General features: G+C 51.7%; 1 protein-coding gene across 1 annotated transcript in view; it reads left to right on the plus strand.

Moving 5' to 3' along the window:
* The first annotated feature begins 259 nt into the window (after positions 1-259).
* LOC142784458 (uncharacterized) overlaps positions 260-14049 on the plus strand; it is a 122751-nt gene continuing 108961 nt past the window's right edge. Inside the window, exon 1 of the mRNA XM_075882842.1 lies at positions 260-1381. Coding sequence (XP_075738957.1) covers positions 278-1381 — 1104 coding nt within the window. The 5' untranslated portion in view covers positions 260-277. The remainder of the gene's footprint in view (positions 1382-14049) is intronic.

The following is a 14049-nucleotide window of genomic DNA, read 5'->3' on the forward strand; positions in this document are numbered from 1 at the left end:
GGCGCTTTTTTTTTCTTTGGGGCGATAGCTCTGAAGAAATGGTCTGACGGTGGTGAGAGTGGAGCACGATTGTCTCGGTGGCGCAGTTCGCTAGCGCGATCGGCTGTTAACCGAAAGGTTGGAGGTTCGAGCCCACCCGGTGATGGTGTGGCGCTTTTTTTTCTTTGTGCTGATAGCTTTGAAGATATGTTCTGATGGTGGCGAGAGTAGAGCAGGACTGTCTTCGTGGCGCAAGGGATTCCACTTCCGGCCACGACAGTGAACGGACGTGTTTATCATGTGCTCCCGCGTAGGGGCGGTTTCAGCGGCCCGTGTGGGCCGCGGTATCAGGTGTACCGAAAAGCCAGGCGAAGATTTCCAGGTTGTTCTGCCTCAGCTGCCTTCAGGTGATTCCGTTTTGCACACGGTTTTTTTGCACGGAAACTTGAAAGCCAGGCCATATCGAGTGGAGCATGTCCGAGACAGCCTTGCTCGTCTTTCGCTGCTGCCGGAAGTGGTTGCCCTAGGGGCATACCAAATGAATCATGTATGGGCAGTGACGTTCAAGGATGATGAGGGTAAAAAGAAGATGCTGGCGGCGGAGTCTTTTGATCTAAAGGACCATCGCTGTATGGTGGTTGACCCCCGTGATCGAGGTGTGCGGCTGAAGTTGTACTGGCTTCTTCATGGCGTGCCGGACGAGGCTGTGCGAGTCGCCTTAACGCCCTACGGAAAAGTGACCGAGATAAGCAGAGATAAATGGAAGGTGCAGGGTTGCAATGATAAAGGTTCAACCACGCGGTCGGTCACGCTGAGGCTACACGCGGGCGTGTCCGTGGACGACCTGCCACACCAACTGCGAGTTGCGGAGGATATGGCGCTCGTCGTAATTCCTGGCAGAGCACCGCTATGCCTCCGATGCCGGGCTATCGGACACATTCGACGGGATTGCCGCGTGCCGCGCTGTGGGGTCTGTCGTCGCTATGGCCACGATGACGCCCACTGTGTGAGGTCGTACGCCAGCATTGCGGGCCCAGGCCAAACAGACGAAGTGTCTGAACACCTGATGGATGCCGTGGATGCCGAAGAAGCGAGCAGGGAAGACGGTTATACGGAAGGCCCTGCCACGCCCCCTGAACAGTCTTCTGGGGCCGCACTGGAATCTACCAATAAAGGCGACAAGCACTCTGGTGCGCCAGGAACGAATTTAGACACGGCAGCAGTAGAGAACGACGCTACAGCAGCGAGCAAGTCATCTTCAGCTGCGCGAGAGGGCGGCCCGGAAGCAACGGACGCCGAGATGACCAAGGCCGATGCTATCGCTTTTAAGCGAGCTCGTGAAACACCTGACCGTACCGGAAATGTTGACACGTCGGCCATCAATGAACCTCCAACAAAGACGGCGACTGGTCGTCGGCCTACCTTTAAACCACGACCAAACCTGTCTCCTGACCGTAGGGGCACTCAAACGTCGGCCCCGCCGTAGCGGAGGAGACGTTCCGAGGCTTTCTACGCTGAGCACACGCAACCACTGTTGCGACGTGAGTATGACACCTGACGAAACAACCTTCAAGAAATGGCGACTAACTTTAAAACTGGTATTTGCATCGCGACGTTGAACTCAAGAGGCCTGTGTTCGCGCAGGAGACAATGCCAGATTAGTCGCATTTTGTTAGAAAACGACATAGACCTCCTGGCTGTACAAGAAACTAAAATGGAAAGTGAAGAACAAACGGAGCAAATGGTTCAAGTTTTTCGCTCTAGGTACAATGTCTGCGTTTGTCATGCTGTTGGGCGGTCAGGAGGCTGTGTCGTTTTCATACGTAGTAGTATCGCGGTTGTTGAAAATGTGTCTACCTGCGATAGCGGTAGGCTGGTTGTGTGCGACTTCAGTGTTTCTGGAATGCCTTGGCGCGTTGTGTGTGTTTATGCACCGAATAGATCGCACGAACGGGAATTTTTTTTCAGAGCGATTGAAGGATTCTTGAAAACGGAAAGAAATGTTGTGGTTCTAGGGGACTTCAATTGTGTCTGTAGAGCTGAGGATAAGACAACGAGCTTCAATGTGCGCGATAGAAGCGCTGAGCTGTTGAATAAAATAGTGAACGAGACAGGGCTGGAAGATGTCGGTTATGTAATGACGCGAGAGGGTGAAGTAGGATATACGCACTTTCAAGGTCATTCGCACGCGAGGTTAGACAGAATATATTTGTCGGCAAAGTTGGTGCCACTATGCTCATCTTATCAAATTCAACATCTTAGTTTTAGTGATCATTGTCTGGTCAAGGTCAACATTGGCGAAAAACGTAAGGCTGCGAAGTTTAATTGGTTTCTATGGAAATTTAATGAAAAGCTGCTGCAAGATGAAATATTTGTCAAAAAAACCAAAGAATGTCTTTCAAATGCTCTTCGTTTGGAGACCAATAACTTCATAGCTGTGTGGGAGCAAATGAAGTGTGATATAAAGATGATAGCGATTGAAAGAGCCTGTGTATTACGTAATCGGGAAAGGCAACAAGAGAGGCAGTTACAAAGCGAACTAGACTACATGTTAAGCGTAGAAAATGAAGTGCCGGGAAAATTTAAGAAAGAAATAAAGGAGGCGAAAGCAAAGCTCGAATTCATCGACGACGAAAAGTACCGCGGAGCAATGATAAGGGCTCGCACTGAACGGCTGTGGATGGGTGAAACGCCCACTAAGCGGGTGCTCAGTGAAGAAAAGAAACATGCAGCAAACAAAGAGATAAATGAAATTCGATACCGCAATTACATTACCCGGGACCGCGAACAGATAAAGCACGCCTTTGTCGAGTTTTATACGCAACTCCTTAGCCATACAATCAATGACCCCGAACGATTCAAAGAGGACTTTCTGACCCTTATGCCGAGATTGGAAGACTCTGAGCGGGAGCTACTGGAAGTAGAAATCACTGTGGCAGAAATTGAATCAGCTATAGATAACCTGGGTAACGGCAAGTCACCAGGGCCGGATGGGCTTGGTGCTGCCATATACAAATTTTTTAAGACAGAAATGGCACTGGCATTACACCGAGTGATCAGAGAATGCTACGACAAGCAGCAAACACCTCATTCATTTAGGACAGCACACGTAGTATTAATCCCCAAAACTGATGACCCCGCAAAGCTACTTTCAGTGGAATCCTACCGACCTATCAGTTTGAGCAACACTGACTATAAAATATACACGAAGGTCCTAGCAAGACGGCTCCAAAGTGTTGTCACATCCCTTGTCGGCCCGCATCAGACATGTGGGATTAAGGGCAGAACCATATTCACAAATATACACGTAACCAGAAGTATTCTAGAATGCTGTGATGCAAATAATGACCGCGTGGCCATGATTCAGCTAGACCTGCACAAAGCTTTCGATAAAGTCGTACATGAAATTTTGTTTTTATTGCTGGAACATGTGAATGTAGGAACTGTCATTACAGAAGGCGTTAGAATGGTGTATCATGACTGCAGGGCTAATTTAGTAATCAACAAAGAAGTAAGTGCTTCAATTCCTGTGCGCTCGAGCGTGAAGCAAGGTTGTGCCTTGTCGCCACTCCTTTTCGCGCTTTACTTAGAGCCCTTCTGTTTACGAATACTTGCATCACCAAGTATAAGAGGGTATACGTTTCTGACCAGTGGAATTAGAATTTTAGCCTATGCTGATGACGTCGCAGTGTTTTGCAGTGACAAAGAAAGTGTGCAAGAGGTTGTACGAATAGCTAGGGAATTCTGTGCAGCAACGGGCAGCGCAATTAGCTGGCCAAAATGTCTAGGCGTTTGGCATGGCCAGTGGCAAAGCACACCCAAAGTTTACTGTAACATGAATTGGAAAATCATGCCCGGAAAGTACCTCGGTGTGCCTTTGGATCAGTACCGCAATGCTACGGAGTATTGGTCTGAGGAACGTCAACGCATTAAAAATTGTACTGATAAGTGGGGAGGTCGCAATTTATCAATGTTTGCAAAAGCGTCCGTGTGCAATGTATTTCTGATTGCAAAAGTGTTTTATGTATTACAAGTGTTAACCATGAACCGCACTTCGGTCCAGAAAATGCACCGAGTATTCGCGACCTTTATATGGGGGTCGCAGTGGGAGCGCACGAGCCGGTGCAATTTATTTCATAGGGTAAAATATGGTGGTCTGGGGCTTTTGCATTTGTTTTTTAAGCAGTTGGTGAGCAGATTCATGTTCGCTCGAGATCAAACTGACAATTTCTTGAGAACTGTGATCCAAGCAAGACTGCAGACCCCCTTATCTGATTTCGTCGTGTCATCCTTTTCCTTCGAAGCTGGACCACTCAGTCCTTATTTGCGAGAAGTAGTTACAGCTACACGCCTGCTCAAGGAAAGATTTTCGTACGAATACTTGTCCGACGTGACTAAAAAGAAACTGTATCGTGACCTTCTTGATGTCTTCCTGCCAGTGCCCGTCTACCGAGCTTCGTGCAGGCTAGGTTCTGAGCGTGACGTGTTTAAACGTGTTAAGAGAATGCCGGTCAGACCCTCTGTCAAAACATTCTTCTTTCAAGTGCATACCGGCACTCTCCCTGTACTGCCATGGCTAAAAAGTAAAGGGCTTTTTGTACCGTGGTCCGTCAACTGTCTAATCTGCGGCAAACCAGAAACGATAAATCATATCTTTCTCGACTGCCATGATGCTGTGTTCTTGTGGGACGTACTACAACGGACTATAAAAAAAGAACTACCTATCAACGCTTTTGGAATCCGTTTTCTTCCGTGTGCAGCTGCAGGGGAAGTGCCGAGTGACATGTTAATGTTGCTTTGCATGCATAGTGTGTGGAGGACAAGAATGGATGTTCGACATATGCGTGTAGACGCACGTTCAGCGAGAGACTATTTTGTTGAGAGTATGCTGTATACACGAGACGTGTTTAAAGCGCTGCCTGAACCCCCCGAGTGGTTACCTGTGCTCGACCAATTGGCTTCTGTGAAGCCTTTTTAAACCAAGTGCACTGGCCAAGTTGAAGCTGGTGTTTTAGTAAGTGTACATATTTTGTATGTATTTCCTTTGCTTGTGGTTATTAAAAGGCAATAAAGAAAAAAAAAAAAAAGTCTTCGTGGCGCAATTGGCTAGCGCGATTGGCTGTTAACCGAAAGGTTGGAGGTTCGAGCCCACCCGGTGGTGGTGCGGTGCTTTTTTTCTTTGGGCTGATACCATTGAAGATATGTTCTGAAGGTGGTGAGAGTGGAGCAGGACTGTCTCCGTGGCGCAATTGGCTTGCGCGATCGGCTGTTCACCGAAAAGTTGGAGGTTCGAGCCCACCCGGTGGTGGTGCGGCGCTTTTTTTTCTTTGGGCTGAGAGCTTTGAAAATATGTTCTGATGGTGGTGAGAGTGGAGCAGGACTGTCTCCGTGGCGCAATTGGCTAGCGCGATCGGCTGTTAACCGAAAGGTTGGAGTTTCGAGCCCTCCCGGGAGTGGTGTGTTGTTTTTTTTTTTGCGCTGATAGCTTTGAAGATATGTTCTGATGGTGGTGAGAGTGGAGCACGACTGTCTCCGTGGCGCAGTTGGCTAGCGCGATCGGCTGTTAACCGAAAGGTTGGAGGTTCGAGCCCACCCGGTGATGGTGTGGCGCTTTTTTTCTTTGTGCTGATAGCTTTGAAGATATGTTCTGATGGTGGTGAGAGTGGAGCAGGACTGTCTCCGTGGCGCAATTGGCTAGCGCGATTGGCTGTTAACCGAAAGGTTGGAGTTTCGAGCACACCCGGTGGTGGTGCGGCGCTTTTTTTCTTTGGACTGATAGCTCTGAAGAAATTTTCTGACGGTGGTGAGAGTTGAGCAGGACTGTCTCCGTGGCGCAATTGGCTAGCGCGATCGGCTGGTAACCGAAAAGTTGGAGGTTCGAGCCCACCCGGTGGTGGTGCGGCGGCAGCGCTTTTTTTTTCTTTGGGGCAATAGCTCTGAAAAAATGGTCTGACGGTGGTGAGAGTGGAGCACGATTGTCTCCGTGGCGCAGTTGGCTAGCGCGATCGGCTGTTAACCGAAAGGTTGGAGGTTCGAGCCCACCCGGTGATGGTGTGTTGCTTTTTTCTTTGTGGTAATAGCTTTGATGATATGTTCTGATGGTGGTGAGAGTGGAGCAGGACTGTCTCCATGGCGCGATTGGCTAGCGCGATCGGCTGTTAACCGAAAGGTTGGAGTTTCAAGCCCACCCGGTGGTGGTGCGGCGGTTTTTTTTCTTTTGGCTGATTGCTCTGAAGAAATGTTCTGACGGTGGTGAGAGTGGAGCAGGACTGTCTCCGTGGCGCAATTGGCTAGCGCGATCGGCTGTTAACCGAAAGGTTGGAGGTTCGAGCCCACCCGGTGGTGGTGCGGCGCTTTTTTTCTTTGGGGCGATAGCTCTGAAGAAATGGTCTGACGGTGGTGAGAATGGAGCACGATTGTCTCCGTGGCGCAATGGGCTAGCGCCATCGGCTGTTAACCGAAAGGTTGGAGTTTCGAGCCCTCCCGGGAGTGGTGTGTTGCTTTTTTCTTTGTGGTAATAGCTTTTGAGATATGTTCTGATGGTGGTGAGAGTGGAGCAGGACTGTCTCCATGGCGCAATTGGCTAGCGCGATCGGCTGTTAACCGAAAGGTTGGAGTTTCGAGCCCACCGGGTGGTGGTGCGGCGCTCTTTTTTCTTTGGGCTGATAGCTCTGAAGAAATGTTCTGACGGTGGTGAGAGTTGAGCAGGACTGTCTCCGTGGCGCAATTGGCTAGCGCGATCGGCTGTTAAGCGAAAGGTTGGAGTTTCGAGCCCTCCCGGGAGTGGTGTGTTGCTTTTTTCTTTGCGCTGATAGCTTTGAAGATATGTTCTGATGGTGGTGAGAGTGGAGCACGACTGTCTCCATGGCGCAATTGGCTAGCGCGATCGGCTGTTAACCGAAAGGTTGGAGTTTCGAGCCCACCCGGTGGTGGTGCGGCGCTTTTTTTTCTTTGGGCTGATAGCTCTGAAGAAATGTTCTGACGGTGGTGAGAGTGGAGCAGGACTGTCTCCGTGGCGCAATTGGCTAGCGCGATCGGCTGTTAACCGAAAGGTTGGAGGTTCGAGCCCACCCGGTGGTGGTGCGGCGCTTTTTTTTCTTTGGGGCGATAGCTCTGAAGAAATGGTCTGACGGTGGTGAGAATGGAGCACGATTGTCTCCGTGGCGCAATGGGCTAGCGCGATCGGCTGTTAACCGAAAGCTTGGAGTTTCGAGCCCACCCGGTTGTGGTGTGGCGCTTTTTTTTTGGGGCAATAGCTCTGAAGAAATGGTCTGACGGTGGTGAGAGTGGAGCAGGACTGTCTCCGTGGCGCAATTGGCTAGCGCGATTGGCTGTTAACCGAAAAGTTGGAGGTTCGAGCCCACCCGGTGGTGGTGCGGCGCTTTTTTTTCTTTGGGCTGATAGCTTTGAAGATATGTTCTGATGGTGGCGAGAGTAGAGCAGGACTGTTTCCTGGCGCAATAGCTAGCGCGATCGGCTGTTAACCGAAAGGTTGGAGATTCGAGCCCACCCGGTGGTAGTGCAGCGCTTTTATTTCTTTGGGCTGATAGATTTGAAGATATGTTCTGATGGTGGTGAGAGTGGAGCAGGACTGTCTCTGTGACACAATCGGCTAGCGCGATCGGCTGTTAACCGAAAGGTTGGAGGTTCGAGCCCACCCGGTGGTGGTGCGCCGCTTTTTTTCTGTGGGCTGATAGCTTGGAAGATATGTTTTGATGGTGGTGAGAGTAGAGCAGGACTGTCTCCGTGACGCAATTGGCTAGCGTGATCGGCTGTTAACCGAAAAGTTGGAGGTTCGCGCCCACCCGGTGGTGGTGCGGCGCTTTTTTTTTTCTTTGGGCTGATAGCTTTGAAGATATTGTTACGAGGTTGGTTGCTTCTGAGCGAGATGTATTTGCAGAGTAAAAACTACAGGCAAGAGACACAATGGCTGATTGGCCCAGTCGCGCGCCTGTCAGTCGCACCTCTTCCTTTTCTTCCTCTCCGTAGCAGGACCCCCGGGCGTTGGAGCGCCGTCTCGGCGAGAGTCCGGAGAAGTGCGACAGAAGTAGGGTTTCAAGCGCGAAACATGGACAATGTCAACTAGTGACGAACTTGGTGACGTATTGGAGTGCAATGGCGCTATCTCGTAGGTTACGTCGCTAACTTGACGTAAGACTAGGTAGGGTCCGGCGTATCGGGACAAAAGTTTTTCGGAGAGACCTACACGGCGACACGGTGACCAGAGGAGCACGTGGTCACCTGGGGCAAACGTTATATTTCGATGCCGGTGGTCGTAGCGGGCTTTTTGCATATCCTGTGACCTGGTGAGGCGAGACTGGGCAACTTGACGAGCCATGTGAGCCCGATCAATGGCTTCGCGCGCGTACTCGGAAGGAGATGGCACGAGAGGCAAGGTGGTTTCAAATGGCAATATGGGGTCGCGACCATATAAAAGATAAAAAGGCGAGAATCCCGCAGTGTCATGTCGAGAGGAGTTATATGCGAAGGTCACATAGGCCAACGTTGTATCCCAGTCTCGATGATCATCGGAGACGTACATCGAAAGCATCTCTGTGAGCGTGCGGTTGAGACGTTCAGTTAGGCCATTAGTTTGTGGGTGGTAGGCGGTAGATAGCTTATGGGCTGTAGCACACGATCGAAGGAGGTCATCGACAACTTTGGACAGGAAAGAGCGGCCGCGGTCCGTAAGCAGCTGTCGGGGTGCACCATGGTGTAAGATGACGTCATGAAGAAGAAAGTCCGCGACGTCAGTGGCGCAACTGGTTGGCATGGCCTTTGTTATCGCGTAACGGGTCGCATAATCTGTGGCGACGGCAATCCATTTATTTCCTAGTGTCGTCGTCGGAAAAGGGCCAAGAAGGTCGAGTCCCACGCGATGAAATGGTTCAGAGGGGACTTCAATTGGGTGAAGATATCCAGCTGGCAGCAAAGAAGGTCTTTTCCGGCGCTGGCAGAGGTCGCAAGTGGCGACATATCGACGTACGCTGCGGTACAATCCAGGCCAGAAAAATCGACGTCGCACGCGGTCGTATGTGCGGGAAACGCCGAGGTGTCCCGCTGTTGGTGCGTCGTGAAGTTGTTGAAGTATGGCAGGCCGTAGATGACGAGGGATGACAAGCAGAAGCTCAGGGCCTTCAGTGGTGACGTTGCGGCGGTAGAGGATGCCGTCATGCAGCACGAACATACGGGATTCAGCGTCATGGCTGTCAGACTGGATGGCGTCGATGATAGTGCGCAATGACTCATCCCGTCGTTGTTCGATGCGCATATCGCTGACGTCTGTAAACGCCATTACTCTGCTCTCCAGGTCAGGCGCAACGGGATCAGGAGGATCTACCGGATATCGAGAAAGACAGTCTGCGTCCTTGTGCAAACGGCCAGACTTGTAGCTGACGCTAAACGAAAATTCCTGAAGCCTCAGAGCCCAGCGAGCCAGACGTCCAGTCGGGTCCTTCAGAGAAGTCAGCCAACAGAGGGCGTGGTGGTCCGTAACGACAGTGAAAATGCGACCATATAAATATGGCCGAAACTTGGCGACGGCCCAAACTAAAGCTAGACACTCTCTCTCGGTGATGGAATAATTCATCTCCTGGGGAGAAAGCAGGCGACTGGCGTAAGCTATCACGCACTGTCTACCGTGGTGCCGCTGAGCGAGAACTGCGCCGATACCGTGGCCACTGGCGTCGGTGCGAACCTCTGTGGCAGCAGAAGGATTAAAGTGGGCAAGTATGGGGGGCGTAGTTAGGTAGCCGATGAGAGCGGCGAACGCTTGAGCCTGCTCAGGGCCCCATGAGAATGTGGTATCCTTCTTCAGCAAATCTGTCAGTGGCCGGGCAACGTCAGCGAAGTTTTTCACAAAACGGCGAAAGTAGGAACATAAGCCGACGAAGCTACGGACGTCGGATGTAGAACGGGGCACTGGAAAGCTACGGACGACGCGGATCTTTTCGGGATCTGGTTGGACACCATCGGCGTTTACAATATGGCCCAGAATGGCAATCTGACGGTGACCAAATTGACACTTCTTGGAATTGAGTAGTAGCCCAGCTGTTCTGAAGACTGCGAGAATTGCAGCGAGACGGGTCAGGTGGCTATCGAAAGTAGATGAAAAGACTATCACATCGTCTAGGTAACAAAGACAAGTAGACCACTTGTAACCACGCAGGAGAGAGTCCATCATTCGTTCGAATGTGGCAGGGGCGTTACATAGTCCAAAAGGCATGACCTTAAACTGGTATAAACCATCTGGTGTAATGAAGGCCGTCTTCTCGCGGTCCATTTCATCGACAGAAATCTGCCAGTAGCCGGACCGGAGATCTATAGACGAGAAGTATGTAGCCCCGTGTAGGCAGTCCAACGCGTCATCGATGCGTGGTAGCGGGTACACGTCTTTTCGTGTGATCTTGTTTAGGTGGCGATAGTCAACGCAGAAGCGCCAGGTACCATCTTTTTTCTTCACAAGGACGACAGGGGAGGCCCAAGGACTACTTGATGGTTCTATGACACCTTTGTTGAGCATTTTGTCCACTTCTGCTTGGATAACTCTACGCTCAGTGGGGGAGACACGATAGGGGCGTCGGCGAATAGGACTGGCGTCACCAGTATTTATACGGTGCTGAACAGTGGATGTTTGCCCTAGAGGTCTGTCGTCGAAAGAAAAAATGTCGGTATATGACGCGAGAAGGCGATGGATGTCATTGGCTTGCGCAGGGTTGAGGTCGGGTGCAATCATCTTCGAGAAACGATCTGGCCGAGAACAGGTGCTGTTCGCTACTGGAGACTGAAGTAAATCAATCTCGGTGGTGAGCGCTGCTATTTCGAATTCGTCAGCATTAGATACGCTGGCCAAGAACATGCCACGAGGAAGCACTTGAGGGCACAAGCTGAAATTGAGAAGTGGAAGCGAGGTACAATTGTCAGTAACAGTCACAAGCGTATGGGGAATGGCAATGTTGCGGCTCAAGAGGACGTCGGCGAGAGGAAGGAGGACATATTGACCATCGGGAACTTGGGGCTGTGCGGTCAAAACGACGAAGGTGGCTGCCTGAGCTGACAGCCGCACATCCTGAAGAGAGCACAGGCGCGGCGGGGCAGTGGGGGGGTCAGCGACTATCTGAGGCAACTCTAGCTGAAGAACGCCTGTAGCACAATCGATCAGAGCAGAATGATTCGACAAGAAGTCCAGGCCTAGGATAATGTCATAAGGGCAGTGGTCAATCACGGCTAAAATGACAGAAGTAGTGTGGTCCTTTATACGTAAGCGGGCAGTGCACAGACCGAGAACCATCGGCGTGCCGCCATCGGCCACACGGAGCATTTGTGCAGCCGCTGGTGTCAGAACTTTCTTTAAACGTGTGCGTAGGCTTGAACTCATGACCGAAATGCTTGCGCCGGTGTCGACAAGTGCTTGTACAGGTTCGCCGTCTACTTTAACGTCTATTACACTTCGTCTGGTGGGAACGGAAAGAGGATTTGCTGCGGAAGTCGTCAATGCAGCACCACCTCCGGGGGCTGCATTTCTCAGTTTTCCGAGACAACGCGGCCGGAAGCCACGGGGGACGAGAAGCGCCGTGGCTGCGGCGAAGGGGACGATGGGCGACGTGTTTGCGGCGATCGAGACTGGTGCCCACGTGGTGAAGGCGAGCGGCTGTACCAAGTGTTCCGAGAATGGTCAATGGCATTGGGCTCTTCGGCAGGTGGAAAGGTGCGGGCGGTATCGTCGAAACGGGTCATATTGGTCGTTGCGCGATGTGCCGAGGACCATGTGTTGCGGCAGTAACGGGCAATATGTCCAACGCGGTGGCAGTTGAAACATATAGGGCGGTCATCTGCAGTTCGCCACTCAGCCGGGTTGCGAGTACGTGGAGAAGACCGTCGGTCGGAGAAGGGCATCACGAAAGGGCGTTCGCTGACTCTAGGCGCGGTGACATGGCACACGGAATGCACTCCGATGTTTTCAAGCTCCCGGCGCACGATGGCTTGAACAAGAGGAACAGTAACAGGAGTGGCATCGGTACTGCGCGAATAGAACGCCGAGGGCGCCATAGCTTCCAGTTCACGACGAACAATGCGTGTAAGGTCTCCCGGCGGCGATGCACGTTGTGGTGTTGACTGGTCCTCGCAAGTAGATGTTGCAGCGGTGTTTGGGAGTCGAGCGAATGTTTGTAGAATGCGGCGACTTTTCACTTGCTCGAACTGACGACACTCTTTGATGATCGCGTCTACGGTGGAACAGCCCTTGCACATCAGGAGATTGAACGCGTCGTCGGCAATCCCTTTCAGAACATGTCCCACCTTGTCACCTTCTGTCATGTCGCTTTCGGCCTTTCGGCAGAGGGCCAGCACGTCTTGAATGTAAGCGAGGTATGACTCCGTAGGGGATTGGGCACGGCAGGCCAATTCCTTTTTGGCGGCGATCTTCCGACTGGCGGTTTTGCCAAACACCTCCCGCATCTTTGCTTTGCATTGGTCCCAGCTTGTGAGTTCTTCTTCATTGTTCTCATACCACACCTTGGCCGTGCCTCTCAAATAGAACAGCACATTAGCCAACTGAAGTGTGGGATCCCATCTGTTCGGCACACTCACTCGTTCAAACATGGCCAGCCAATCGTCAACGTCGACGCCATCGGTTCCGCAGAATGTACCGGGATCCTTGAGAGGCGTGAAAACGTACGGTTGCGACGCCATGTTCGTCGGAGACGCTGACGTTGACGCGGAGGGCTGAGCATTGGCCATGGCTGGAAGGGCGATGCGACGTCCGCTGCGGAGCTCCGTTGCCTGATGGTTACCCCGCACCTCTCACCAATATGTTACGAGGTTGGTTGCTTCTGAGCGAGATGTATTTGCAGAGTAAAAACTACAGGCAAGAGACACAATGGCTGATTGGCCCAGTCGCGCGCCTGTCAGTCGCACCTCTTCCTTTTCTTCCTCTCCGTAGCAATATGTTCTGATGGTGGTGAGAGTAGAGCAGGACTGCCTCCGTGGCGCAATTGGCTAGCGCGATCGGCTGTTAACCGAAAGGTTGGAGTTTCGAGCCCTCCCGGGAGTGGTGTGTTGCTTTTTTCTTTGCGCTGATAGCTTTGAAGATATGTTCTGATGGTGGTGAGAGTGGAGCACGACTGTCTCCGTTGCGCAGTTGGCTAGCGCGATCGGCTGTTAACCGAAAGGTTGGAGGTTCGAGCCCACCCGGTGATGGTGTGGCGTTTTTTTTTCTTTGTGCTGATAGCTTCGAAGATATGTTCTGATGGTGGTGAGAGTGGAGCAGAACTGTCTCAGTTGTGCAATTGGCTATCGCGATTGGCTGTTAACCGAAAGGTTGGAGGTTCGAGCCCACCCGGTGGTGGTGCGGTGCTTTTTTTTCTTTGGGCTGATAGCTTTGAAGATATGTTCTGATCGTGGTGAGAGTGGAGCAGGACTGTCTCCGTGGCGCAATGGGCAAGCGCGATCGGCTGTTAACCGAAAGGTTGGAGGTTCGAGCCCACCCGGTGGTGGTGCGGCGCTTTTTTTCTTTGCGCTAATAGCTTTGAAGATATGTTCTGATGGTGGTGAGAGTGGAGCAAGACTGTCCCCGTGGCGCAATGGGCTAGCGCGATCGGCTGTAAACCGAAAGGTTGGAGTTTCGAGCTCTCCCGGTAGTGGTGTGTTGCTTTTTTCTTTGCTCTGACAGCTTTGAAGATATGTTCTGATGGTGGTGAGAGTGGAGCTGGACTGTCTCCGTGGCGCAATCGGCTAGAGCGATCGGCTGTTAACCGAAAGGTTGGAGGTTCGAGCCCACCCGGTGGTGGTGCGGCGCTTTTTTTTCCTTTGCGCTAATAGCTTGAAGATATGTCATGATGGTGTTGAGAGTGGAGCAAGACTGTCTCCGTGGCGTAATGGGCTAGCGCGATCGGCTGTTAACCGAGAGGTTGGAGTTTCGAGCCCTCCCGGGAGTGGTGTGTTGCTTTTTTTCTTTGTGGTAATAGCTTTGAAGATATGTTCTGATTGTGGTGAGAGTGGAACAGGACTGTCTCCATGGCGCAATCAGCTAGCGCGATCGGCTGTTAACCGAAAGGTGAGGTTCGAGCCCAC

Source organism: Rhipicephalus microplus, chromosome 2, assembly GCF_043290135.1.
Source record: "Rhipicephalus microplus isolate Deutch F79 chromosome 2, USDA_Rmic, whole genome shotgun sequence".
In the NCBI taxonomy this organism is placed as follows: Eukaryota; Metazoa; Arthropoda; class Arachnida; order Ixodida; family Ixodidae; genus Rhipicephalus; species Rhipicephalus microplus.